We start from the raw sequence: 26,686 nt of genomic DNA, 5'->3' as shown, positions 1-26,686 counted from the left end.
AATTGTGGTGTGTGATTGCTGACAAATGTATTGGCTAATGATTTGGTATTTCAATGACCATAATTTTGACAAGATCAGTAATTCATGAAGGGTTTGTGGGTTTTTTAAAAAAATGGACAAGCAATTTTATATGGGGCGTTAACAGGTTTGTTACTAATAGCATTCAGCACTGAAGCTTTCTCTTTGAGAGATGTATCCAAAAACTCTCAGCCCTTTTGTGCACAACTCTTTTGTAATTTCAATCTGCATTGCTGTTGACAGAATATTCCTGTTCAACAATGAGTGTTCTCGGAACATCTGCGACAACATGATTTTCTGACAATTTGAAGTGTTATTTTTATCTTTTCCTTTATAGTGTTAAAATTCTACTTTTTTCTGAAGTGTGAGGTTTTGTGCTGCCAAATTAATACTCCAGTCTTACCTTCAATATTTTTTCACAATGCGTCTCTGTTGCATTATTCCTGAAATGCCAGTAGGTAGAGAGTAAAGTTTGACCAAAAGAATCAAAGGAATCAACCAGATATAACCTTGAGCTGAGGGTCTGCTTCTATTCAATTTTTGGCGGTGGGTTCAAATGCTTTATTTAAGCTGAATTTACAAGGAGAATTTCCTTTAGAATGATACCACTGTTGGCTCTAATGCTTCTACTAATTGGCATATTCAGCTGTCTCTTGTCTCTCTCACTCACATATAGAAATGCTGTGCTCCATTAAGAAGCTTTGTATTGTTGATATGCTGTACTGGAGCAGCAACATGTTTGACTCTTCAATGAGGTTGTTTGAAGTGCCACATTAAGCGCTTGTCCTTGGGTAATTTATCTTTTTCTGATACAGTCAGTGGCCCTACTTAAAGAGCTTGCATCTGGATTTTCTAATCTTGTACTCCATCTTTGTATTTTGAATTCTTAGCACGTCTGTTGGTTCTCGTCACTGTGTACCAGTATCCCCATTTTTGAATTTTAGATTTTGATTTTCTTCTTTAAATTCCCTCTGAAATACTTTGTTCAGTCAAGAAAGAAAAACTATCTTGTTAGATGGAGGTGAGCATTATTTTTCTTAAAGGTTTCTGAATCAGGGGTATTATTTGGGAGAGTAAAATGCAGCTCAGTAACCAAGAAGATGCATGATACAAGGTTGAGAGGATTGAGTTGTGAGGATAGGTTGCAGAGTTTTGACTTGTACTCGCTCCTGAGTACTAGAAATTAAGGGGTGATCTGCTTGCAATCTAAAGATCTGACAGGGGGTAAACACAGAAAATCTCCAAAGAGGGAATCAATAAGTGGACTTAATCTTAAAATAATTTGTGACTGAAATCAGGAAACTTTTTTTTACACAAAAGATAGTGGGAATTTAGATCTCCCTCCGCTGAAATGTTAGTTGCTAGAGCAATGAAATTTTCTCTTTTAGATAGAGGTTTGTAAAAATTTATTCAATGGATAGGAGTCCTTTAAAAAGGTTGGCTTTTATTCCCCATTTTTTCTTCCTTTGATCCATCTTGAATAAAACTGAGGTAACCCATTTCAGAGGGCAGTTAAGTGTCAACTATCATGCTGTGGATCTGGAGTCAAATGTAGGCCAGACCAAATAAAGGCAGCAGATTTCCCTCCCTATAGGACATTAATTTGTTTTACAATAATCTGGCAGTATCATAGTTACTGATACAGGTGACATTCAGTAGCATCTTGGCTAACTATTATGATAATTTTTATTTCAGGTTTGCTGAGCAAGTTGAATTTTAATTCTTTAATTACCATGGTGGGATTTTCAATTACATCACCCAATTATTATTTTAGAACTCTGGATTAATAGACCAGTAAAAAGAAACCACTTATATTATCCTACATAACAGACATGTGGCAAAGGTGGGTAAATGAAGTTGAGGTACAAAGCAATCAAGATTCTGTGAAATATCAGAATAGACTGGAGGACCAAATGGTCTGCCCTTGTTTCTAATGTTCCTAAAGTACCTTGGGAATTCCAAATATACACAGTAGTCTAACATACCTTTCAGAGAATCATTTTTTTATAAATATGACATTTTACTGGAGTTTGTTTCGTTTTTGTTTTCTCAGCTCACTTTGGAGACCAAATATTCTAGAATTCTAGCCCAGAAACAATTTAAGGTCTTCTCAGAATTTGAGTCAACCAACCCTTAATAAAAAGTAAGGATCAGTGGTCTTTTGCAACCAATTGCTGGTATTTTTCAGCAATAACTATGTTAAAGAAGGCTGAAGTGGAGGTTATGAGTAGGTGCAATGCCACATTTTACTAAGACACAATCAATTGAGCAAAAAGACTCAAATATCTGGAATATTCTGCAATATTAAGAAAGTGAGTAATTTGAAAATATTTTCTAAATATTCTTTTATTTGAGTTTTCACTCTGGTTCAGGCTAGTAACAAGGAGAGAGATCCACACAACATATTTACCAAAGTGACCATAAAATCTTCTACATGCTTGTTTACACAAATGGATGTATTTTTGTGGGGAGGTGTGCTGCCTACATTTGCTAATAGGATTTGCTAGGCTTAGTGTACTGTTCCTAATTCATTTTCCTTACTCCTTTCTTATGCTGCAACTGTAATGTCAGCATCCACAGAGCACTGGAACATTTAAAATCAGTCAGTTCGAATACAAATCCACATTCCTTTCTTGATTAAAGATTATCCTATTATCAAGTGCTGCTTGAGTTTGATCTCTGAAGTACAAAATCATAAACAGCAGCAGAATAGAGGTTTATATTATCAAACACATCCACTGTCTTGTCCAAAGGATCAAATCCTTCTGCTTCAATCTGTAGGGAAAAGACATGAATCATAATAATTTTATAATGAATTAATAAGAAAATCATCCAGGCAGGTAGTTCCAGCAACCTTCATAGAGCTATTACAGTGCTAGCAAACTTTGATATGTGAAAACAGTAAATACAACAGTAAATAGAAAGTCTTGCTAAATTTGAATGGCAGACAGGATTATCAATTGTAAAGACCCTTCACTTTTTTGTGATCAGACAAATTAGGAATTTTAGTATTGGAAAATGAATGTTTTCTAACCTAGCTACCTGTAGCAGCAAACAAAAACATAGATGAAGGGAAAAGTTTTCTGAACTTGTGTAGCTATTATTGTTAACATAACAATATCTTATAAAGGGTGTATTCCTGAAACATTGACTCTTCCACTCCTCGGATGCTGCCTGACCTGCTGTGCTTTTCCAGCGCCTCACGTTTTGACTCTGAGCTCCAGCATCTGCAGTCCTCCCCTTCTCCAATATCCTTTACTGTATCTTGCATTTTTATTTACTGTTTCAGGCACCCCAATTTTGATTTGCTTTTCCTAAATTTATTCATGTGTTGTGGGAGTTGCTATCTAGGACCACATTTATTTCCAATTTATCCACGATTGCTCTGGAGGAGGTACTGGTGAACTGCCTACTTGAACTGCTGCAGTCCTTAGGGTGAGGTGACACCCACAATGCCTTTAAGGCAATGAGGTCCATGGCTACTACAATTGGTTTGAGAAGCCCAAATTTGTTTCATTTAGGCTCATCACACAAAACAGACCAAAATAAACTTCATCCCATTAGTCTGGGCTGAGCACCCAACCAAGGCTCACGGAGAAAAGATGTAGGAGCAATGACATAGTCATAGTCATTGCTGGCTATAACAATGTTTATTACCCATCCCTAACCACCAAGGGGGCTGTTAAAAATCAACCATATTCCTGTGTATCTGGAGTCAAATGTTGACCTTCCTGATGGCAGATGACCTTCCTGAATTGACATTAGTGAACCAGATTCGTTTATATGACAATAGTTGCATGATTGCCATTTGTCTAGCTTTCTATTAATTTTTTTCATTAATTTAATTCCCATTTTATCATCTGGCATGGTAGGTTTCAAATCCATGTCCCCAAAATATGAACCTGCGGTTCTGGAATTCTAATCCAGATATACCACTACACCACCATCTTCCCCCTTCATTGTACCATCTTCTCTTCCATTCTTGTAATTAAAATCAAGGTGGTCACCAAATAAGTAATTGAGAAAAATCTGTGATATAAATTCACTTTTAAAAAATGTGAATCACAGAATTATTCCAGTGTGGAAGAAGGTCATTCAAACTCATCATGTCCATACTAGCTCATCTGCCTTCTCCCTGTTATCCTGCACATTCTTCCTTGAATGCCCAAAATTAAACATGCTTCCAGCAGTGCATTCCAAACCTTAACCACTTGCTGCATGAAAATGTTTCTTTTCTTATATGGTTGAAGTATGTGTTTAATTCGATTTAACAAAATCTGCGCTGATGCCATTTATGTTTTTTGTTAAGTAATTATTATTTCTCAACTTTTTCTTCCTTTAGCCATACTACATATAAGCTTGTGAAAAACAAGAACATGCAGAATGGTCAATAACTGGATGTTAAGAGGTACATAAACTAATGTGATCCCAGCTTTAGCCAGTCCTCCTCGTCATGGGTGAGATCCTGTATGGTGGCCAGTTTATTCTCCTTTGGAAGATTACTAGAGATACTGAAGAAAGATTCTGACATATTTTTAACTTGCCAAATGTAAGGGCAAAGTTCAGAGCAGGTCACTTATTTAATTCACTGACTAGGAGGCCATGATGGGAAATCAAGAAAAGAATCAAAGAAAGAAAACTGGGGAGCACACCATTAAAAATTTCCATGTATAGGTTTTAGATTGATTTTTAAAAAAACTAAAAATGCATTTGTTAGTTTTGAAATTATTAAAGCATTATTACATGGGATAATTAAAACTGGTCTTGCAACAATTATTTCAAATTATAAAGACAGAGAAAGATAGAAATGTAAGAAGTAAGAAAAAACATTAACTTTCAAACATTTAATTAATCTGTTATCTTAAAGAACACATCACAGTTGGGATCAAGGAACAGCAGATATTGCTAACATAGGAGGTTTCCTTTTTGTTTGGCATAGAAATATGTATCAGGTATTATATTTGAATTTTCATTTTGCCCTTTTGAGTGGACATGAATCCTTAGGGCAGTTACCTCCTTAGGTCATTAAAGTCTTTTGATTGACTTAACAAATCACTAAAGAATTTGAATGGTAAAGAACAAGACTATATGGTCTGTGAGATTTTCCATTCGACCCTTGGAGGATACAACTGGGAATTAATGGGGAAGAAGGAAATAGCAGATAATTTAAACCAGTAGATAATTTGTGTTTGTCTCCACAGTGAAGGACATTCTAAACATCCCAAAGATAACATATGCATTGTGCTAATGAGAGAAAAGGTCTTATAATAGTCTCTGTCAAAAGGGACAAAGCATTTGACGAACTACTCGGATTAAAGGCAGAAAAGTTGCCAGACCCTGATGACCTGCATCCATGGAATTTAGAGGAAGTTGCTGCAGACTGGTGGCAGCATTGGTGAAACATTCAGAGAATTGGAAAACTGCCAATATTAGATCGCTGAAAATATTTAAGGAGGAGGTAGATAGAATTTTGAAATGCCTAGGAGTTGATGGCTGTGCTCAGCGCAAAAACGGAGTAGAGAGTAGGGTATGATCTTGTTGAATGACAGGGTAGGCTTGAGGACTGAAAAGCCTACTCATACATTTTATGTCTCAATGCTACCCAGTAAGGTGGCTTATATTAAATATGAGGGTCACACATAATTGACGTTATTGAGAGAATCATGCAGAAAAACACACTGTACTTGTCTGAGTGATGTATTAAGCTTTTTCAAGTGCATTCTGGTGCCCTACGTATCACGTGTGTGATTTCTGACTCATTTCCTGCGGTGGATTTTTATAGACTTCTTTCTAGCTCTCGCTTGTCTTTATGCACTCATCACTACTGGCTGTAAATGCTTCATTTTTTAAAGGTCTTCTTGCTGTAATATCAGGCATATAATTAACTATCCTTTCTCAGCACCTTAATTTTCATCCATTATACATACCCATATTTGCACTCTCAAAGAACACATTTCTGAAGCTACAAGTTCAGGACAAAGGTAATGACAGATTTTGAAACACATGGAGATTCCTAATGCTTTCATAGTCAATGAATTCTAAAATCAAATCTTCCCCAGTCTTACCTTAAGAACATACTCCCCTGGAATTAGAAGCCTATAGTACTCTCCCTGAGAATTGGTTTGAAATGGGATAAGATTACTCCTGCCAAAAATGTTTACAATTGCTTTGGAAATAGGATTTCCTTTATCATCCAGAATTCTGCCTTTTAATCCTGAAAGCAAAAGGGGAGGTAAATTACTACTTAGAAATTACTCAAGTCCAGTCACCTACTCTATTAACTTCAAGTTAAATAGGTAAGAATATAAAGAGACAATAGGGCTCCTGCAGTGCAGTGGTAGTGTCACTACCTCTGAGCCAAAAGACCCAAGTTCAAGTCTGATCTACTCCAGAGGTTTGTCATAACATTTCAGAACAGGTTGGTTGACAAAATCTGTAATGAGATATCTTTACTTTTAAACTATAGCTGACACAATGCCAAACGTTAACAAAATATAAGCAAAATCATTCAATCCTGGCTTGATACTTCATTGACTGTGAACCACTTTGGAACATCCAATGGAAATGTGAAAGGCACAATAAAAATGGAACGATTTCTTCTTTTCTGACAAAGAAATAATTTAAAAGATCACCCCCCCCACCCACCCATATCAGGATTCATCTAAAGCTGATGTGAAAAAAGCTTTACGCAGATTATTACAAGTTAGCTGCATTACTGTTTAGCTTTATTTCAATTTGTTTAACAAAAAGGCAAAGCCCTTTAATAACAGTAGAATTCTGGCCACTGACTTCAAATGCCCTAATCCAGTTGCAACACCAATTGCAATAATAGAGAATGTTAAAGCAAATTGGAGACCTTCAGCTGTGTCTTCCACTACTGAAGCCAATAAGGCATTGCTTTCTAAACGTCATTCCACAGTTACCCCATTTTGAGGCTTGAAAGCTGTTGTGACTTTCAATGAGTGGAGTAGTGCGAGGAGAAGACTTATGAGAGCAGGATAGATGGGTCAGCCAATGCTGCCTCTGAGCTTGCGACCCCAAATTGTCAGCTTGTGGCCTCACTTCGGGGTCCCCATCTCCTTTTAAGAAACACTGCAATAGAGGCTGGTGTTGATACAAATATAAGGCCTGAACAACATTGTTAAAAGCCTCCACTGGCAGCTTTTGGTGTTTGTTGCCCTGTAAAATATAAGTAATATTCAATATGCGCTGGTGTAACCTTAATGTCAATTGCTAAAATACCAAATAGAATCATAGAGTCTGTGGAGAAATACTGCACAGAAACAGACTCTTCAGTCCAACTTGTCCATGCCGACCAGATACCCTAAATAAATCTAGTCCCATTTGCCAGCACTTGGCCCATATCCCTCTAAACTCTTCCTATTCATATGCCCATCCAGATGGCCATTTAAATGATGTAATTGTACCAGCCTCTTCCACTTCCTTTGGCACCCCATTCCATACATGCACCACCCGCTGAGTGAAATGTTGCCCCTTAGGTCTCTTTTAAATTTTTCCCTTCTCATCTTAAACGTGTTCCCTCTAGTTTTGGACTCCCCCACCCTGGGGAAAAGACCTTGTCTACTGACCTGGTCCATGCCCCTCATGATTTTATAAACCTCTATAAGGTCATCCCTCAGGCTCTAACGCTCCGGGGAAAATAGCCCTAGTTGATCACCTTATTTCTCTGACTTGGGCAGAGCCATGAAACAAACTAATCATATTTTCTGAATTTTATACCTTGTGCTGATATTCAGTGCTATTAAAATTATAACTGAAGTACCATTGAGCTTGTACCCAGTGTCTAATTAAAAATCACATACATTCTTCCAATTTTGTCCGACTGCATATCCTCAATTTTAATCACTGGCATTTTAATCAGTGGTTATCCATTCAGCTGTCTTGGCCCTAAGCTCCAGGATTCTGTTCCTAAATGTATCTATCTCTTTACCTGTGTCTCTCATCCCTTTAAGACTCTCGTTAAAACTTACCCAAGTCAACTATTCTGGAATGTCCTTCTGTGGCTCAGTATCAAAAATCTTTGTTAACACTTGTGAAGAATCATGGGACATTTTCTGTTAGCTCTGCTACAACTAACATCGTTATTGTTTTTATTCAGGACCACATCTGTGGACAGTGCATTGCAACACAGTTGCTGACCCACTGAAATCCATAGATGAGAAATTATGAGAATTTTCCAAAAGGAAACTCTAGCAAAAGGCCACATTGAGACAACAAGCGTTAAGATGCACAGTGACATATATATGTACCTAAATGGACTTGCTGGATAAAGACGATGAGTGGGACTTTGTTCTGTTCCCATAGGTTTGGTAGTTGTGCTGCAGGTGGGTACTTGCAACAAGATAGCTCTAACGTCAGCTCATAGCACTGGCCCCATACATAATTGTAGTCTTGCATACCACCTAGTAAGAGATATTGAAAACTGTCAGATAGACGTACCTGAAGCTAAGACGTGCTAAATCTTCACATACAATTTGCTTTGTAAATTGTAAATTGCTATGTATGCTCTATACCCATGGTCATAGCTGAGCCAGCTGTGCAAGAGTGTAATAAGATGTGATGTTTGCAAAGCAACTAATAATATTAAAACTTCAAGAGACAGAGCTCAGAGACATGGTTTGGGATTTTTTTGAGTGTTTTTTATGAAGTGAGGAATCTTAATTTTCTCTTTCGACAATGTCAGAATCAAACATTCTCAAATTGCATTTGTCAAATGTTGTAGGTTTGGTAAGTTTTTTAGCATAGAAAAGGTCCCTCAAACTATATAGTGTAACAACAGAACATTTACAGAAGAGAATCAAGTCATTTAGCCCAGCAGGGCAGATGCTAATAAGCCTTCTCTGACCCACTCCATCTTACCCAATCAGCATATCACTGCTCTTTAGAGAAGGCAATGGTGTAATGTCCCTGGACTATGAATTCAGAACCTCAGACAAAAGTCCTGAGGACATGGGTTTATATCCTACCATGGTAGATAGACATAGAATAGAATCTGTACAGTGCAGAAGCTGATGAAGGGCTTTTGCCTGAAACATCGATTTCGCTGCTCGTTGGATGCTGCCTGAACTGCTGTGCTCTTCCAGCACCACTAATCTAGTATTTGGTTTTCAGCATCTGTAGTCATTGTTTTTACCACAGTGCAGAAGCAGGCCATTTGACCCATTGAGTCCTTACCAATACCCTGAAGAGCATCTCTACCCTATCCCTGTAACCCTGCATTTCCCGTTGCTACCTAGCCTGAACATCCCTGGACACAATGTGCAATTTCCCGTGGCCAATGCACTTAACCTGCACCATGAGAGGAAACCAGAGCACCTGGGGGAAACCCACGCAGACACTGGAAACTGCACAGAGACAGTTGCCCAAGGGTGGAATTGAACCCAGGTCCCTGGTGCTATGAGGCAGCAGTACTAATCACTGAGTCATTCTGCATTCCCACAGTGAGATTTGAATTGGATAAAAAATCTGGAATCAAATGTGCACTTAATGTAACTATTATTGGTTGTCATTAAAAACTCATCTGGTTCAATTTTGTTCCTTTAGGGAAGGAAGTCTGCCAGCCTTACTGGTTGTGGCCTATATATAACTCCAGACCACAATAAAATGGATGAAGCTTAATTGCTGGCCTAGCCAATGCCACCCAAAATATTACAAATATTCAGTGACAATTAAATTATCAATTCACTTATTATCCTTGTACAAGTTTCAACCACCAAGTCAATAGCACAAAGGGTCAAAATTGATCAGAATGTAATTGATTAGAACTAGATACAGCGTTAGATCATAACAGTCTCTCAAACCTGCTCTGTCATTCTTTTTCTTCTCATCTAATCAATTTCTTGATTATTCTTTTCCAATTTAAAAACAAACACTGTTTTGGTAATATTGGAAACCTCTTTTAGTATCATATAATCCTAAACTTTTCTCGTTGGCCATAGTTGTTGTACTTTTCCAATATAATTTTATTGTTCAAGGGGGAGTGTATTCATAATGTGCAAAGTTCTGGAAGCCCAGGAATTATAACAGACTAGAATCATGTGCTGAATGGGAAGATATAGGTTAACATCACGACCATTCAAATGGGGAATTCAGATTTTGACCATTGCCTCATAAGGCAGGAAAAGTATAAAGCAGTAGATGAGTCACCTTGCAGAATCTCTCTACACATCTGCTCTCTTGGACATCGAAGTGGCCAATAGTGGAAAAAGTGAGGATTGCAGATGCTGAAGATCAGAGTCGAAGAGTGTGGTGCTGGAGAAGTACAGTGGTCAGGCAGCATCCAAGAAGCAGGAGAATTAACGTTTCAGGTATAAGCCCTTCAGCAGGAATGAGGCTTGTAGGCCACCGGGGCTGAGAGATAAATGGAAGGGGGGTTGGGGCTGGGGGAGGAGGGTAGCTGGGAATGAGATAGGTAGATGAAGGTGGGGGTAAAGGCGATAGGTCGGGGAGAAGGGTGGAACAGAAAGGTGAGAACGAAGATGGACATGTAGGATAGTTCAAGAGGGTGGTGCTGAGTTGGAAGGTTGGATCTGGGAAAAGGTGGGGGGAGGGGAAATGGGGAAACTGGTGAAATCCACATTGATCCCTTCTGGTTGGAGGGTCCCAAGCCGGAAGATGAGGCATTCTTCCACCAGGTGTTGGGTGGCTAGAGTTTGGCGGTGGAGGAGAACCAGGATTTGCATGTCCTTGGCAGAGTGGAAGGGAGAGTTAAAGTGTTCAGCCACAGGATGGTGGGGTTGTTTAGGGCATGTGTCCCAGAGATGTTTTCTGAATAGTTCCGCAAATTAGCCTCCTGTCTCCCAAATGTAGAGGAGACCACATCGAGAGCAACAGACACAGTGGATGATGTGTGTGCAAGTACATGTAAATCTCTATCAGATGTGGAAGCATCCTTTGGGGCCTTGGATGGAGGTGAGGGGGGCAAGTGTGGGCACAGGTTTTGCACTTCTTGTAGTGGCAGAGGAAGGTGCCAGGAGTGGAGGGTGGGTTGGTTGGGGGCATGGACCTAACTAGGGAGTTGCGGAGGGAATAGTCTCTCTGGAACGCAGGTAGGGGTGGGGAGGGAAATATGTCGCTGGTGGTTGGGTCTGTTTGTAGGTGGTGGAAACGGCAGAGGATGGTGCGATGTGTCCGGCAGTTGTGGTGTGGAAGGTAAGTACTGAGGGGATTGTGTCCTTCTGGCCATTGAAGGGGTAACGTTCAAGGGCGGAGGTGCAGGAAGTGGAGCAGATGGACCGGAGCACATCATCGACCATGTGGGAGGGGAAATTGCGGTCTTTGAAGAAGGAGGCCATCTGGGATGTTCTGTGGTGGAATTGGTCCTCCTGGGAGCAGATGCAGTGGAGGCAGAGGAATTAGGAATAAGGGATAACACTTTTACAAGAGGCAGGGTGGGAGGACATGTAGTCCAGGTAGCTGTGGGAGTCAATGGGTTTGTAGTAGATGTCCATGTTAAGTTGGTCACCGCAAATGGAGATGGAGAGGTCCAAGAAGGAAGGGAGGTCTCGAGATGGCCCAGGTGAACTTAAGGTCGGGGTGGAAGGTGTTCGTGAAGTTGATGAACTGTTCAACCTCCTCATGGAAGCGCCTTCGCATCTACCTGCTCCAACCTTCTCTCCAACCTATCACCTTCACCCCACTTTCATCTACCTATTGCATTCCCAGCTATCTTCCCCCCAGCCCCACACCCCCCTCCCCCCCTCCCCCCATTTATCTCTCAGCCCCCTTGGGCCAACCCCTCATTCCTGATGAAGAGCTTATATTCGAAACATTGACTCTCCTGCTCCTCAGATGCTGCCTGAGTTTTCCAGCACCATACTTTTCAAAAGTGGCCAATAGTGTCTGGTTGGTATAAACCCAGGAGAGGAGAACAAGCCAATATATATATTTTAACAATTAGAGATAAAGGAAAATTATAATAAAATAAATACAATGCATCTTATGGAAAGGGTTTTGTTCATTTCAACTACTCTGCCTTAATTGTACCACCATGATACTACCTAAAATTGACATTGTGCAATGAGAGTGTGTTATACCACCTTAACATTAACTGTGAAACTTCAACCATTAAGATTAAAGATATTTAGAAACTCCAAAGAGGGAGTGGAATATTATCCAGTCCCCTGTATTGAATGGCTTGCCTGATATCCTGTACCATTTAGCTCCATTCGTCACACCATTCAGGAATTCCATCTTACATAAGTTCCCTTTGTACATGGTTTTGTGGTGAAAGGAATACATTTTTGCCAAGTATTTAAACACATCATCATCTGGACTCCGACTGTAGTTGTTGCTCCCTGTGAAGAACAAAAGTGAATTCTCAATAGTACTCACTTAAGAACGTTTTTCACAGCAAAAATGAAATTTCTATACAGAAATGCTTCAGAATGTAAACTTTTCCTATTTTGTCAAAGAGCATCACATGCTCAAACTTGCTCAAAATATATTACAACATAGAACAGTCAAAAATAATGACAAATTACTCAAGCTCATTCAAGGTTTCACTGGTAAAAGTATCAGCCTGTGTGAAACAACCAATGAGGAATATATCAAGTCTAGTTTTCACTGTGCAAGCTCCAATCAATCAGACATGATAATTACAACCACTGCAATAAGAGAACTTGGTGAGAACCTGCTAGGGTTGCAGTTCCTATTACTATTCAGTGAAGCTACTGGAAAATGCAAAAGTGTGAACACCAATTGAAGTTCAAAACAGATTCAGATGTGGTTCCCTCTCACAAGAATGAATACTTTTGCCAACATGCTACTGTACAGAATAGGAAAGAAAGTACTTGCACATTTATAGCGCCATTTGTGCACTTACGATCACTCAATATATTTCATAGCTGATGAAGTCTTTGTTAACACAGTTGCTATTACAATTTAGTTTGATGTAACAGTCAATTTGACTGTAGCATTCTCCCAACAATAATGTGTTAAATGATCACATAATGTGTTTAGTTTTGTTGCGATTAAGGAATAAATGTTTTCCAGAACAGCAGAGACCACCCCCCTCCAATGTTTCCTGGGGATCTTTACACCAAACTGAGTTGAAAAAATGTTGACATACAACTAACAGATTTATAATCCTGACACTCAGCCTGATGCTTTTGGGATAGGGGTTGAAATCCCATCACAGCAGCTGGTGGAATTTAAATTCAATGAATATAAATTTGGAATTGAAAACTAATCTCATCAATGGTGAGCATGATACCTACCATTGATTTTTTTTTAATGACAATCTAATTCAGTAATATCCTTTACAAAAGAAAATCTCTTAGTCATGTTTGTGGTACCACCTTTACCCCTAAAAATCTAATTCTCTGAATGTTTGTTTTGTGTACAGATTGAATAATTTTAGCAACAGTAGTATAAGGTGTATAAGATCATGAGAGGCATGTATAGGGTGAATGCACTCAGTCTTTTTCCCAGGGTTGGGGAATCAAGGACTAGAGGGCATCAGTTTAAGGTTAGAGGGGGAAAGAATAAAAGGGAATCTAAGATTAGATTAGATTACTTACAGTGTGGAAACAGGCCCTTCGGCCCAACAAGTCCACACTGACCTGCCAAAGCGCACCCACCCAGACCCATTCCCCTACACCTAACACTACGGGCAATTTAGCATGGCCAATTCACCTAACCTGCACATTTTTGTACTGTGGGAGGAAAGCGGAGCACCCGGAGGAAACCCGCACAGACACAGGGAGAACGTGCAAACTCCACACAGACAGTCGCCTGAGGCAGGAATTGAACCCAGGTCTCTGGCGCTGCAAGGCAGCAGTGCTAACCACTGTACCACCGTGCCAGAGGCAACTTTTTTACACAGAGGGCGGTATGCATATGGAATGAGCTGCCAGCAGAAGTGGTTGAGGCGGGTACATTAACAACAATTAAAAGGCATTTGGACAAATACATGGATAGGAGTGCATTAGATGGATATGGGCCAAGTGCAGGGAAATGGGGTTAGTGTGCATGGACATTTTGGCTGGCGTGGATCAGTTTGGGCCAAAGGGCATATCTCCATGCTATAAGATTCTGTGCACAGAGCACAGCCTTGTTCACTTAAAACCGTGACACGGTGGCTCAATGGTTAGCACTTCTGCCTCACTGTGCAAGGGACCCGAGTTCAATTCCCTCAGGCAATTGTCTGTGTGGAGTTTGCATGTTCTGCCCATCCTGGGTTTCCTCCAGGATCTCCGGTTCCCTCCCACAGTCCAAAGATGTGCAGGTTAGGTGGATTGGCGATGCTAAATTGCCCATAGTGTTCAGGGATATGTGGGTTAGGTGGATTAACCATGGGAAATGCTGGGTTACTAAGATAGGGTAGAGGGTGAGTCTAGATAGGATGCTCTCAAGAGTTGGTGTGGACTTGATGGGCCAAATGGCATGTTTCCACACTGTAGAGATTGAATTAATATCTTATTATCCTTCTCCTAGCCTGATGCTCACTTACTTGTTCCCAAAGTAGCTTCTTGATAAATCTCATATCATTACTGTCAATGCAACCTTTCAACACCTCTATTAACTTATAGTGATAAACATAATCAAATGATTTGTCATATCTATGACGCATGGTAAATATTGTTTAGTTCTAGATACTTATTGAAGATTGGTCTTAGAATGCTTAATGATCCATCTTTCGGATAGAAACTCCACCACATCCTGAGGAAACCAGTGTGCAGTCATAACTCAAAGTTAAAAAAGAGAATAAAAGTTTTATTTATTTGTAAAGAAAACAAAATGGGCAACTTAATGGGCTGTGGAAGAAAGTTTAATAAAAACCTATAGGAGAATTGGATAAATACTTGAAGGGAAAACACTTAAATGGAAGTTGGGAATAATAAGGCAGTGGGATTAATTACTCTGCCAAAGGGTTGACACAAGTATATGGACTAAATAGTCTCCCCCACATTGCATCATTTTTTGTTTTTATTCTAATTTACTACAAATAAAAACATTTAGAAATATATTACTGCACTTAGCAAGTCATTCAGTCCTAAGGATCCAAATCATTTGCATTTTAGACACCTGTCATGGCTGAAAAAAAATTTCACTTTCTTGCTTTTAGTCACCTTACATAGCAACTAATAAATATATACACCACAAAAACAAGCCATTTGTCCCACTATGTCCATGCTATCTAAATTATAGCTAATCATCCTAACCCAATTTTCCAGTCCCAAGTGTTTTTTAAATGCAATGGGAGTTTCTAATTCTACTACTCTTTCAGGAGCTTCTTGTGAAAAGATTATTTCTCAATATCCCTCCAATCCTATCAATTATCTTGCAATCTACGCACACCACTCCTTGTGATCTATTATTATTCGGTTTTAGGATGTGAACATTGCTGGCGGGACCAGCATGTATTGTCCATCCTTAATTGCCCTTAAACTGAATGACTTCCTATGGCAATTCCTTTGCGATTTCAGAGGACAGTTAAGAGTCAACCACAATGCTATGGATCTGGAGTCAAATATAGCCAGACCAGGTAAGGATGACAGATTTTCTTTCCTACATGAAATGAGTAAAGTTGTTTGGTTTTTATGACAATTGGTAATGGTTACATGGTCACCATAGATCATCTTTTAATACCAGGTCTTTACTGAATTTAAATTTCACCATCTGCCATGATGAGATTCAAACTCGTGTCCCTAGAACATCAATCGGGGACTCTGGATTCCTAGTACTATAACATTTCCACTACCCTACTACCTCCCCTTAAGGTTTAATTTCCTATCTATCTAGGTCCCTTATAGTTTTACACAATTCAGTTAAATCTCTATGCAAGTCTTCATTTTTGTCTGGCATCTCAGAAATCAGATTCTGACTTCTGTATGGCTATTTCTGTGTCAATCACTGGTTTCAGTGTTTGTTTCCTCATGTTACCTGCTAATTGTTAACATAAGCATACACTTGTCAACATACTATGCCTCCTGTAACAGGAATATCAGAGACTACGAGCTCCAACTTGTACAAAGCTTCAGCTGTCCAGCTTTATCAGGCTCAATAGAAAACGTGTTTTGATAAAGACAGACATTTTGGAGCCTTCTGTCATGTGATGCCTCAGCTCCATGTTAAGTTCTCATATTTGATGTCTTCCCAACAAGAATTCAAAATTATGTTACAACACAGGGTAAACGCCTCTGCTAATTTAAACCCAACTCACAGTAAAGATTCACCCTGTGCTGTAATCTGTGAAAGAACCATGCCAAAAGCCACTATTTAAAGTAAAAATTAATAACTTTAATTTTTTAAAGTCTAACAGAGAATAATTAACTAACATTTATTTACAACTCATTTATCTAAACTTATCTTTTAGCTTCCCTTCTACAACACTGGTCCGATAAAACCCCGATTAAGATTTACAGAAAAATTCAAATTTCAAAACCAGCCAGCTGTCGAATCTTCTCTTTGTATCTTTGTCTGTAAATTTGCTCTCCAGGTCAGTGTTAATGATTTTTTTCTGTGCAAACTCCTTCTCCAGATAGGTACCTCTCAGAGAGTTCCTACTAGCAGCCTACATCTGTTGATTCTTTGGCAGTTCTCTTTGCTGCTGTTGAACTGTTGAAACTGTGTTATTCTTGTAGCCCAAAACTTTGGATTGTTTCATTGGTTTTAATATTGTCCAAATACCAAATTCAAACTTGATTGGAGTTTGGTATCTCTTGGGGCATAATTTAAACTGATTGGCTGAAATTTTATTTGATTTTGTCTCATAGCAACCCAACCAGTGCTATCTGTTCTGACCAGGCATTACACTATTACCTTGTTCTGGACTCTCTGTGTCTCTCCAAGTCATTGCTAGCTTTCAACTCTCTTAATAGTACAGTAACCCTTACACCTTCATAACAATTACCCAAACTCTTCAGAACTGACACACGCTCAAGAGCACTCATCAGTTCATCCAGAAACCATTGGTCATCCCTCAGCGCTGTCAGCTTTTCCATCCTGGTGCAGGAGGTTGCTATTTGTGGCTTCTTCTATTGCTCTATTGCTGTGTGTTTCTTAGCAATTTATCACTGCCCATGCTCTTCTCTCTTTCAAGAAATGTCTAGCCTCAACATCACATGAAATGACAAGCTCCTTTTGACATCTCACCTTAAAGTCTTCAGCTTTGTCAAAGTACGTTGGGCTGTGGGTTAATGTTTCAATCTTTTTCCTCATGTGCGTTAGATCATAGAGTACTCTTGTAATTGCTTCATCTACAAACAGTAATATCACGTTGGGTTTAAACCTACCTTGGAGGCAGTGACTAATATATTATGTGCACCAAATTGCTGATTTTCTCTGTCTGCACCCAATGTGAAAGTAACACCATTCGCCATTAATCACATAATCTAATCATTTTTCTAGGGCTTTGGTTGTCTTAGCTTGTCTAATGTTCATCACTAAAAATTAATAGCTATCATTTAGAATTTATGTCACTCCAGCAACAATTCAATTTGTTTAGCATTCAAAACCATATCCATTATCAATCTTTCCTGGCTTGTATTTGACAGAAAAAAGTCGTAACTATAGTACAAAAATTCCTGTAAAACAGTTTTTTATAATACTCAAGGTGCTCAACAGGTTACTGCTGATCTAAAGATATTGATGTTAACTGCAACAATATTCGGTCAAAATCAACAGCAAGTGTAAAATATTTTCAATATAATCAGTTAAAGTCCAAGATTTTTATTTGGGTGGAGGTTCTTCCAATAACACAATGATAGTTTCTGCAAAGAGTGGAACTAATGGTAGCTCTTTTGGAGATTAGGCACTGGCACAAATGGCCAAATAGCTCCTTCTGTATATTTGATTCTATGACTGAATCACTTAATCTGGTTATAAAGAAGATGTGATTTTCATATTTGTGGGCTTTAGGGAGCTGCAGATATTTGAAGCATTCTTGCTCCTACCAATATAATATTTTAGACAAATCTTAAACTATGTCACATTTAAAGGGATTAGAGGTTTACTCAGATCCCTTTCCTTATGTATTGGTGACCATTGATCAGGAATGCTTTGACAAATGGGTTTGTTGAATGAGAGACCTTTTGAGATTAAATTGGATGAAAAATAGGATGCTTTTTGAAAAGCATTAAGATTAACCTGGAATCAGGACAAACAATTTTTTTGTTTTAAACCACAATGTTGTACTCTAATCTGTAGCCTAAAAATGGCAAGATAAATACATGGATTTAGGTAATTTTGCCAACATTTATCTTGTGGTTGTTTACATTGAACAATATCTTTTGATTGAGATAATGCTTTTACTACAGCTACAGATGAACTATTCACTAATGTCACCTTTGGCTCAGTGGTAACACGTACCTCTGAGTCAGAAGAGGAGTTCAGCTCCAACTCAGACATGGGTTTAGGATTTAGATTGATGCTTCATTGCAGTATTAAGGAAGTACAACATTGTTCATGATGCCAACTCAGGTTTAATTCACCCAAAACTCATCAACTTGCATAGAGTTAACATTGGGTCTGCTGTCTATCAGATGGGATGGAACCCTGTCTATCCAACCTGGTGAATATAAAGAATCTCAACAATACAATTTGAAGAAGGATAGTTTATTAAGATTAACTGTGACCTGACAGGATCAAAAGAGATTAACTGGCTATTTTTCTTATTTGTTCTTTGTTGAATCTTGTGCCTAAATTGACTGTTGTATTTGCCTGCATTAAAATAATAACTTCATGTGTAGTGAAGCATTTTGGAATGTGAAAAATGGTGCATAATTATAGGTTGTTGTTTCTTTTAGAACACATAGATAATGCAGTTGTTTTTGCTCATTAAATATGATTTTAGATATTCATGATAAGCTATTTTTAGTTCTCAAAAACAGCAAGTGTTAGAGAAAGCTGATATGGCAGCATTGATGGTGAAAACAAGTTAACATCTCGAGTCTTCTTTGAAACCTCTTTTTTAAGTTCTCTTCTTTGGCTTTTTTCATCATTAAGTACTTGTCTTTTGCTCAACTGTTTGCAATGATGGAAATAAATCAAAATGCATCATTGCAGTACTCAATTAATGCATTTGTGACTGGAATAACAGGTGGCTGTTCAAACAAAATAAGTCTTGACCCTTCTTTATTGATGAAGACTCTTTTGTTTTATTCTTTGAGAACATCCCCAGTTGAATTGCTGATGGCAACTACATGGTCTAAGGGATACACTCATTGTCCAAGGCATTAGAAAAAAAACTAAATTTGTTTGTTTGTATCAGTATTTGAAAACGATATGTACTGTTAAGATTATTAAACATCATGTGACATCCTGCCAATTTAAACAGAGCATTGTAGGAATCTTTCACCATTAAAAAAAAGTAGAATATTATACTTTTGCAGCGAAGTCAAAATTTAGAAAAGTCACCACAATGGCTAAAGCCCAAGATTGGTAATGGTCATTGAGATCAGGCATGCTCAACACAGCCATCAATCTCAATGTTTTCCACAACTCTATTCAGATTAAATTACCACTAGTTGAAGACCTAAATGAAAAGCAAGACATGTCCAAGTTGCAAAGTGTGCATTGGGGGATACAAACTAATTTTAAAAGCTTACCTAGATTGTTGTTATCATATGGATAAGCGGCCACAATGGCACCTCCATGAATACTGGCAGACAACACAAACGGTTCACTATGAATCCACTTTATCACTGCCTCAGTTTCTGGCTCAAGAGATGCTGTTGTTTGCCCAAAAGCATCAGGAAAATTTCTGTTTAAATCCACTTTATTACTGTTATATCTGTAAACATAGAAAAGCATATGGAGGCTGTAATAACACTTCCTTGTGGCAACCAGAATTATTTTATAAAATATATATCTACGTGAGTCCATTGAAAGAAAGTTTCTTAAAGGGAAACTGATTGGTTAATTCAAATGCATTGATAAGTATATCTCTTTTACATTGTAAAAATCAATAGAACTAAATTAGTCAACAATTTGTGTTGTTGGTGATGCAGATGTAATGGGCTGAATAGCTTCTACTGGGCCATAACACTCCTGTGATTCTCCATGAGTTATTTACTTATTACCTGTATATCCTTAGACCACCAATAGGCTATTATGTAGATCCAATTATTCTTACCATCTCATCTTCTTAACAGTGTTTTATACTGTATAGAAACTCACTGGCAGCTCAAGAGTATAGCAAGTTTTGTTTAATGGAACAAAGGTTTTCACTTTACATTGTGCACTTAATTCAGCAGTGCATCAGATGTTTTTTTTAAAATGGTACACTCTTTTCATAAATAAGACCATAACATATAGGAATGGAATGAGGCCATTCGGTCCATTGAGTTTGCACCACCACTCAATCACACCTGATTTTTTTCTCAATCCCATTCTCCTGTCTTCTCCCCATAATCCTTGATTCCCTTACAATCCAAGAACCTATCTATTTCTATCTTAAATACAAGTCAGTGACTTGGCCTCCATTGACTTCCTGAGCAATGAGTTCCACAGATTAACCACCCATCCTTGGCTGAAGAACTTCCTCCTCATCTCAGTTCTAAAGGGTCGTCCCTTCACTCTGAGGCTGTGCCCTCGGGTTCTAGTCTCTCCTTCTAGTGGAAACATTTTCTCCACATCCACACTATCCAGGCCTCTCAGTATTCTGTAAGTTTCAATGCAATCCCTTCTCATCCTTTTAAATTACATCGAGTACAGACCCAGAGTCTTCAACTGCTCCTCATATGACAAACCCTTTATTCCCAGATCATTCCTGTAAACCTCCTCTGGACTCCGCCCCGCTCCCCCCCCCCCCCACCCCCCCCACCGTCCTTTCTTACATACAGGGCCAAGACTGCTCACAATATTCCAAATGTGTCTGCCCAGAGCCTTATACAGCCTCAGCAGTACATCTCCACTCTTGTATTCTAGTCCTTTTGAAACATTGCATTTGCCTTCCAAACTGTTAACTGAATCTGCGTTAATCTTAAGAGAGTCCTGAACTAGACTCAGAAACCACTTTGTGCTTCAGATTTCTGAAGCTTTCCCCATTTAGAAAATAGATTACACTTCTATTCTTTCTACCAAAGTGCATACTTCACATTTTCTCACATTGTACTCTATCTGTCATTTCTTTGCCCACTCTCCCAACCTGTCCAAGTCCTTTTGTAACCTTCCCATGTCCTCAACATTACCTGCCCTTACACCTAACTTTTTGTCATTTGCAAACTTAGCAACAATGCCCTCAGTTTCTTTGTCCAGATCGTTAATGTATAATGATCAGTACCTTACTGACTATTCATTCAGCAGAACAGCGGTTAAAAACTTGGCAGAGCTAAATGAAGAAATATACAATCCAAACAACCTGTTAGCGTATTAACAAGTATCCAGTGATGATGTATAGCATGTGCCAAATGTACAGTGACCCTTCCATTTTAAAGAATCAAGAATCATGCAAATCTGAAATGTAGTATTTATCCCCATCCACCTGTACTGAGGAGTGGAGGTGAACAGATTAATTATATTTTAAAAAGTGCCGCAAATGTGTAAGAAAAGTGACTTATAAAGCAGCACAATATGAATCAAAAGGGTCTGACTGTAGGTAAAATGAACTTACCAATATATTTTTCTCACATGATGTTTTCAATATTTTATTTAGTTTTAGACATGCTCAATTAATCAGGCTATAACAGGCTTCAAACAGCAGTGTGTGACTATGGTTGCGGGGGTGTGTGGAAGGTACAGTTTGCAAAAAGAAAGGCATAACAATATTATAGTAATTTTTCAGTCAGCACAGGCTAAATTTAATGCTGCTGAACCAAAGTCACAGACAAAAGTACATCGAAGTGATGGAGGTGGGTATAATTATAACATTTAAAAGGCATCTAGATGGGTGTATGGAATAGGAAGGGTGTAAAGAGAAATGGGCCAAGTGCTGGCAAATGAGACCAGATTGGATGTCTGGTCAAAGTGGATGAGTTGGACCAAAGGGTCTGTTCCCATGCTGTATGACTCTATATAGCTAGATAGCTATTGAGATAATTGACCATTTGATAGCCTGAAATTAACAAGATTCTACTTTGAAAATCTATGCACTACAGTCATAAGAAGGGAGGTAAGGAGGAAATGAAGAAATGTATATAGAGGAACTATAAATAAAGCTTTACCGTCCATGGGTCCCTGTACACTTTCCAACAATCGAGGTTTCAAACCCATCAGGATTCATGGAGGGCAGAATATGAATTCTCATGCTGCCAACCAGCCTAGTGATGTTCTTGTCATGTCCATAACTTGTGACCAGGTAATCGATTAGATGTAGCAGCAACTCCCTGCCAAGAGGCTGCACAATATACAGTGTTAAGCAATAGGAAAAGCCAAAGGTCCTCCTCCATTCTAGTCTCTAAATTTAGCAGACGGTTTAAATGAAAGCAACGGCTAGTTTCATTGACTTCAGCTATTGACATCCCATCTACCTTTCCTCCTGCTGCCCCCCACCCATTTATTTCTCAACCTGCTTATCCCTCCTCAGTTCTGTTGAAGGGTCCTGCCCAAAATTTTGAGTCTCTTGCTCCTCTGATGCTGCCTGACCTGCTGTGCTTTTTCCAGTGCCAGCTCTATCTACTCATGGTCATCATTAGACTCTTAATTCCAGATATTTTATTGAATTCAAATTCCTTCATCTACCACGGCAAAACTTGAACCCAAGTTTCCAGAACATTATGTGGGTCACTGTATTAATATTCTAGTGATAATACCACCTAGCCATCATTTCCCTGCAAGTCAAGCTTATACAACCCGTTCACATAACTTTGCCCAAAAAGTCAAGAACAAGGCAAAGCAGAAATTGTTGGTGAAATGCAGCAGGTCTGGCAGCATCTGTGGGAAGAAAGCAGGATTAAGATTTCAGGTTGGTGATTCATCATCAGAACAGAAGTCAAAGAATAAAAATGTGAATCAAAGTGATGCAAAGAAAATGAGGATAGTCAATACTACAAGTGTGTGTTCTGGGAGTCAGGGTCTCATCCAATTGGCCTTGATGGTAACTGAACACTCTATGTAATGTAAAACTATATTCATAGCATGATCAGTATTATATTGACACCTACCACTTAAGTTGTATGTTCCTCTTGTGTGGATAGTATGAGACATTTTATCATGTGAGAATGAGTAAGAAAGTAAAATAGAATGTAAAACATTGTTTTAATTGAAATGGAAACCAATTTTAACTCATGGTTATGGCCTGGCAGAGTGCCCATTCTAGCTGCCTATTTTGAGGTTCCAGCATCAATTAAATTTGACATTTCAGCATCAAGGCCCAAATTTATATCTTGATGCAGTTTGACAGATTGATGCCTCAAAATTAAATGTGGGCAGCTGGTAGCAAAGTAAGTGGTAGGATTGGGAATTGGCAGGAGCCATCATCACCTTGGATATTGGGGATCCTAGGAAGATGGATGCCCTGTTTATTTTTGTGGGCTCTGCCTCTCCATAAAAACAATTCAACATTTACAATCGGTTAGAACTTTTCAATACTACTGCATGCAGAACTAGTCAGAGACTCAGTACTGGCATGAAATAATAATTAGTGTTCTGTTAAGTCATGGCAACCATCATTTCCATGTTAAAGGGAAGATATCTTAGGAAACTGACTTTGGATACCTTACAGTAGCTGGGTCCTTTTCAATGTTCAGTCAGTTGTGTTGTCAGTAGGGGTTAGCAGAGTTATAATGATAGCAAGCTGGTTTTAAGGCCACTGTCCCTGTTAACACCAGGTAAAGGCTGTGAAAATTGTCCCCTAAAGAGTCCAATCAAATTTTAAAAAAGCATGATATTTATTGTTTTGTCAGAGTTGTTGTTTTACTGAAGAACTTTGCTTTTATCTAAAGGAAGAAACAGCAAGCATGACTTCATGTATTTATGCTTATTATTTTTAGTCAAGGATATTATTGCAAATCCCAATTAGAATTTACTCTTAGTCTAACCCCATAACATTTGTAACATGCCCTCACATTCATAACAAATCAGAGTTTACCTCATTTCCGTGGATATTTCCAACATATTTAACCTCAGGAATGCCAATGCGATGTTCCCTTGGGTATTTTCCAATTGCAACAGCCAAAAGTTCCCGACCTGATGCATAGTAAGTCATACAGACAAGTAACAGTGGAGTGATTATTTTGTAGTGATCCAATCAGAGAACTCTGAATGACATTGTAGATTGTTAGAATAATGCTTGAGTGATTTATAATGATAATTTGAATCCATGCCTACATTTTACCCTTTGAGTTAAGTATAGCCTATTAGCTAGTACAACAGGAATGTAGTAAAACTTTGGAGCTATGTATTCCACCATTCACTGCAGTTGCTATAACTAAAGTACTGAAAACCCATTTTCCATTTATCAGTATGGCAAATGAAGGCTTCAGGTGCAAACCCATTCAATAGAATGCTACCCCAATATACTTTAGAATTGGACGTTCTAAACCAAGTCACATGGTACGACATTTAATAAAGGACAATTATACATCTTGAAATGTTTAGAAATACTTCACCTTCCACTGATTGTCCAATGCTGTAAACATGGGTAATAGATGAATAATTTGTTTGCAAATCTTGAAGATAAGCCTCCAGAGAATTTGTGTGATGGTACTTGAAGTCCAAAGTATAAGAGCATTGATGGAGCACAAATAAAAGAAAACACACTGTGTACATCCAGTATCCTCTTAGTCTGAGTCTCATAAATGCAAGGCCACAAGGAAAGCAAGTCTGCAAGGTAGAACGAAAAGTTTCCATTTCAAATTATTTTACTACTTCAGGCTTCTTCTGCAGTTCTTCTAATAAAATATATTTTTGATAGCTGTCAGATTCCTGCTGTCCTTATTTTAAATGAGCATCATTCATATTGGAATTGTCACATTATCTTCATCAGCATCAATGAAAATAAATAGTTGTTCTCGCATTTGATGTCACATAGTTCTTTCAAATGTTGGTCAGAGAATGACTATAATGATTTTATACAGTATTTGGCTAATTAAAACTTGCCAAATATTTAGATATCTATACATTTAAAACAAATATAATTCTCTACCTCTTAGCAAAGACTCAGGTTTCACAGCTTAGGCGTGGACAGCATTATGAGATTCTAAAGCTGTAATTATCATGGTCCATTGTCTACATTTATGATGTCACTAAAGTGGAACCCAATGTCACTGAAGGAGCGATTCTACACAAAAGATTTGTTCACAGACTGTCTCTAGCCACCATATTTAAAGCATAATTTGGAAGGTCAAAAATTAGACGGCGCTAGGTTATAGGTGCACACATATAAATCTATCGGGTGACTTTGCATTTGCAGATTTGAATTTGCAGATACATTCTATTTTGTTCAAAATGCACACAATCTGTATAAATGTGGCATTTTATTAATTCCTACTTTGGAAATAAAACCAGTCTGACTCCAGGATGAGACACAGACAGACTTTAAACAAGACTTCACACCTAAAACGCATTGTCTGACCTGAGATGTCATCTCTTTTATACAGATAAAACCTTAAGTTATCTTGGGGCAATGACTTGCAAGAAAGATGTTAAAGGGAAGGTTTATCATTATCAAGCTTACACCAAGCGAGGATTGAGCATGGGTCATAAAACCAACACGTTAGCTACCTCAAATTATTTGCATATTATTCAATCGAAACCTGCACCTCCAGTTCTAACTGATTAAAGATTTAACAACCATCTTACGTATGTTCAATTCATTCACATCAGTTTTATGACCCTTTGATCTTTTACTTATAAATTCTGTGTCTAAGGTCTCCCTCTCTCACTAGCACCTGAAAAAGGAGCAAAGCTCCAAAAGCTTTTGTTTTCAAATAAACCTGTTGGACTATAACCTGGTGTAATACAATTTTTGACCTTGTCCAACCCAGTCCAACATCTGCACCTCCACATCATAAGTTGCAAGGGAAAATGAAATAAGTAAAACATTATGGAACCTCTTAACTAATAGGCTGAACGGGAACAAAGGCTCATTTCTCCCCTCACAATTGTAGAGACTTTTTTTAAATTTTTGATTTGATTTATTATTGTCACATGCACCTAGGTACAGTGAAAAATGTAGTATAGGCAGATCATACCATACAAAGTGCATTGGTATAATAAAATAGAATACAAGGTTACAGCTGCAGAGAAGGTGCCCAAATGGTGAGATTAGCATTAAAATTGGAGAGATCCATTCAGAAGACTAATAACAGCGGGGAAGAAACTGTTCTTGAATGTGTTAGTATGTGTTTAAGCATTTCTATCTTCTGCCCAATGGAAGAGAATGGAAGAGATTATAACTGGGATGGGAGGGGTATTTAATTGTGCTGACAACCTTCGGGGGCAGCGAGAAGTGTAGATGGAGTCAATGGATGGAAAGTTGGCTTGCCCGATGGAGTGAGCTGTGTTTATAACTCTCTGTAGTTTATGTAGAGTGCAAGTGTTGGTCCTGGCATTTGAAAATTGGAATCAGGAAATACGGAGACAGGTAAAGATCTGGGAGAACCAGGTGGAGTGTGTTGGCCTAGAGATATTGTCACTGGGCTAATAATCCACATGCTCAGGTGGTATTGCTCTGGTGATGTGGGCTCAAATCCTATCACAGCACAGGGTGAAATTTGAATTCAATTTTTAAAAAAAGACCTAATTGTAAGGACTATAGATTGTC

The 26,686-nt window shown here is 38.5% G+C and overlaps 2 protein-coding genes across 2 annotated transcripts in view; one reads left to right on the top strand and one right to left on the bottom strand.

Moving 5' to 3' along the window:
• spaca9 (sperm acrosome associated 9) overlaps window positions 1-2,268 on the top strand; it is a 45,434-nt gene extending 43,166 nt beyond the window's left edge. Inside the window, exon 5 of the mRNA XM_072566212.1 lies at window positions 2,072-2,268. Coding sequence (XP_072422313.1) covers window positions 2,072-2,105 — 34 coding nt within the window. The 3' untranslated portion in view covers window positions 2,106-2,268. The remainder of the gene's footprint in view (window positions 1-2,071) is intronic.
• A 405-nt stretch (window positions 2,269-2,673) lies between these two features.
• LOC140469249 (carboxypeptidase M-like) lies at window positions 2,674-24,690 on the bottom strand. Its single transcript, XM_072565588.1, has 8 exons — window positions 24,531-24,690; window positions 24,011-24,108; window positions 22,146-22,318; window positions 19,590-19,774; window positions 12,180-12,335; window positions 8,289-8,441; window positions 6,084-6,232; window positions 2,674-2,793 (listed from the first exon to the last, which is right to left on the bottom strand). The coding sequence occupies exons 1-8, from the start codon at window positions 24,688-24,690 to the stop codon at window positions 2,674-2,676; spliced, it is 1,194 nt and encodes a 397-aa protein (XP_072421689.1).
• Between the last annotated feature and the right edge of the window lie 1,996 nt (window positions 24,691-26,686).

This window comes from Chiloscyllium punctatum, chromosome 49 (assembly GCF_047496795.1).
Source record: "Chiloscyllium punctatum isolate Juve2018m chromosome 49, sChiPun1.3, whole genome shotgun sequence".
Lineage (NCBI taxonomy): Eukaryota > Metazoa > Chordata > Chondrichthyes > Orectolobiformes > Hemiscylliidae > Chiloscyllium > Chiloscyllium punctatum.
This window is presented reverse-complemented; position numbering and strand designations above follow the sequence as displayed.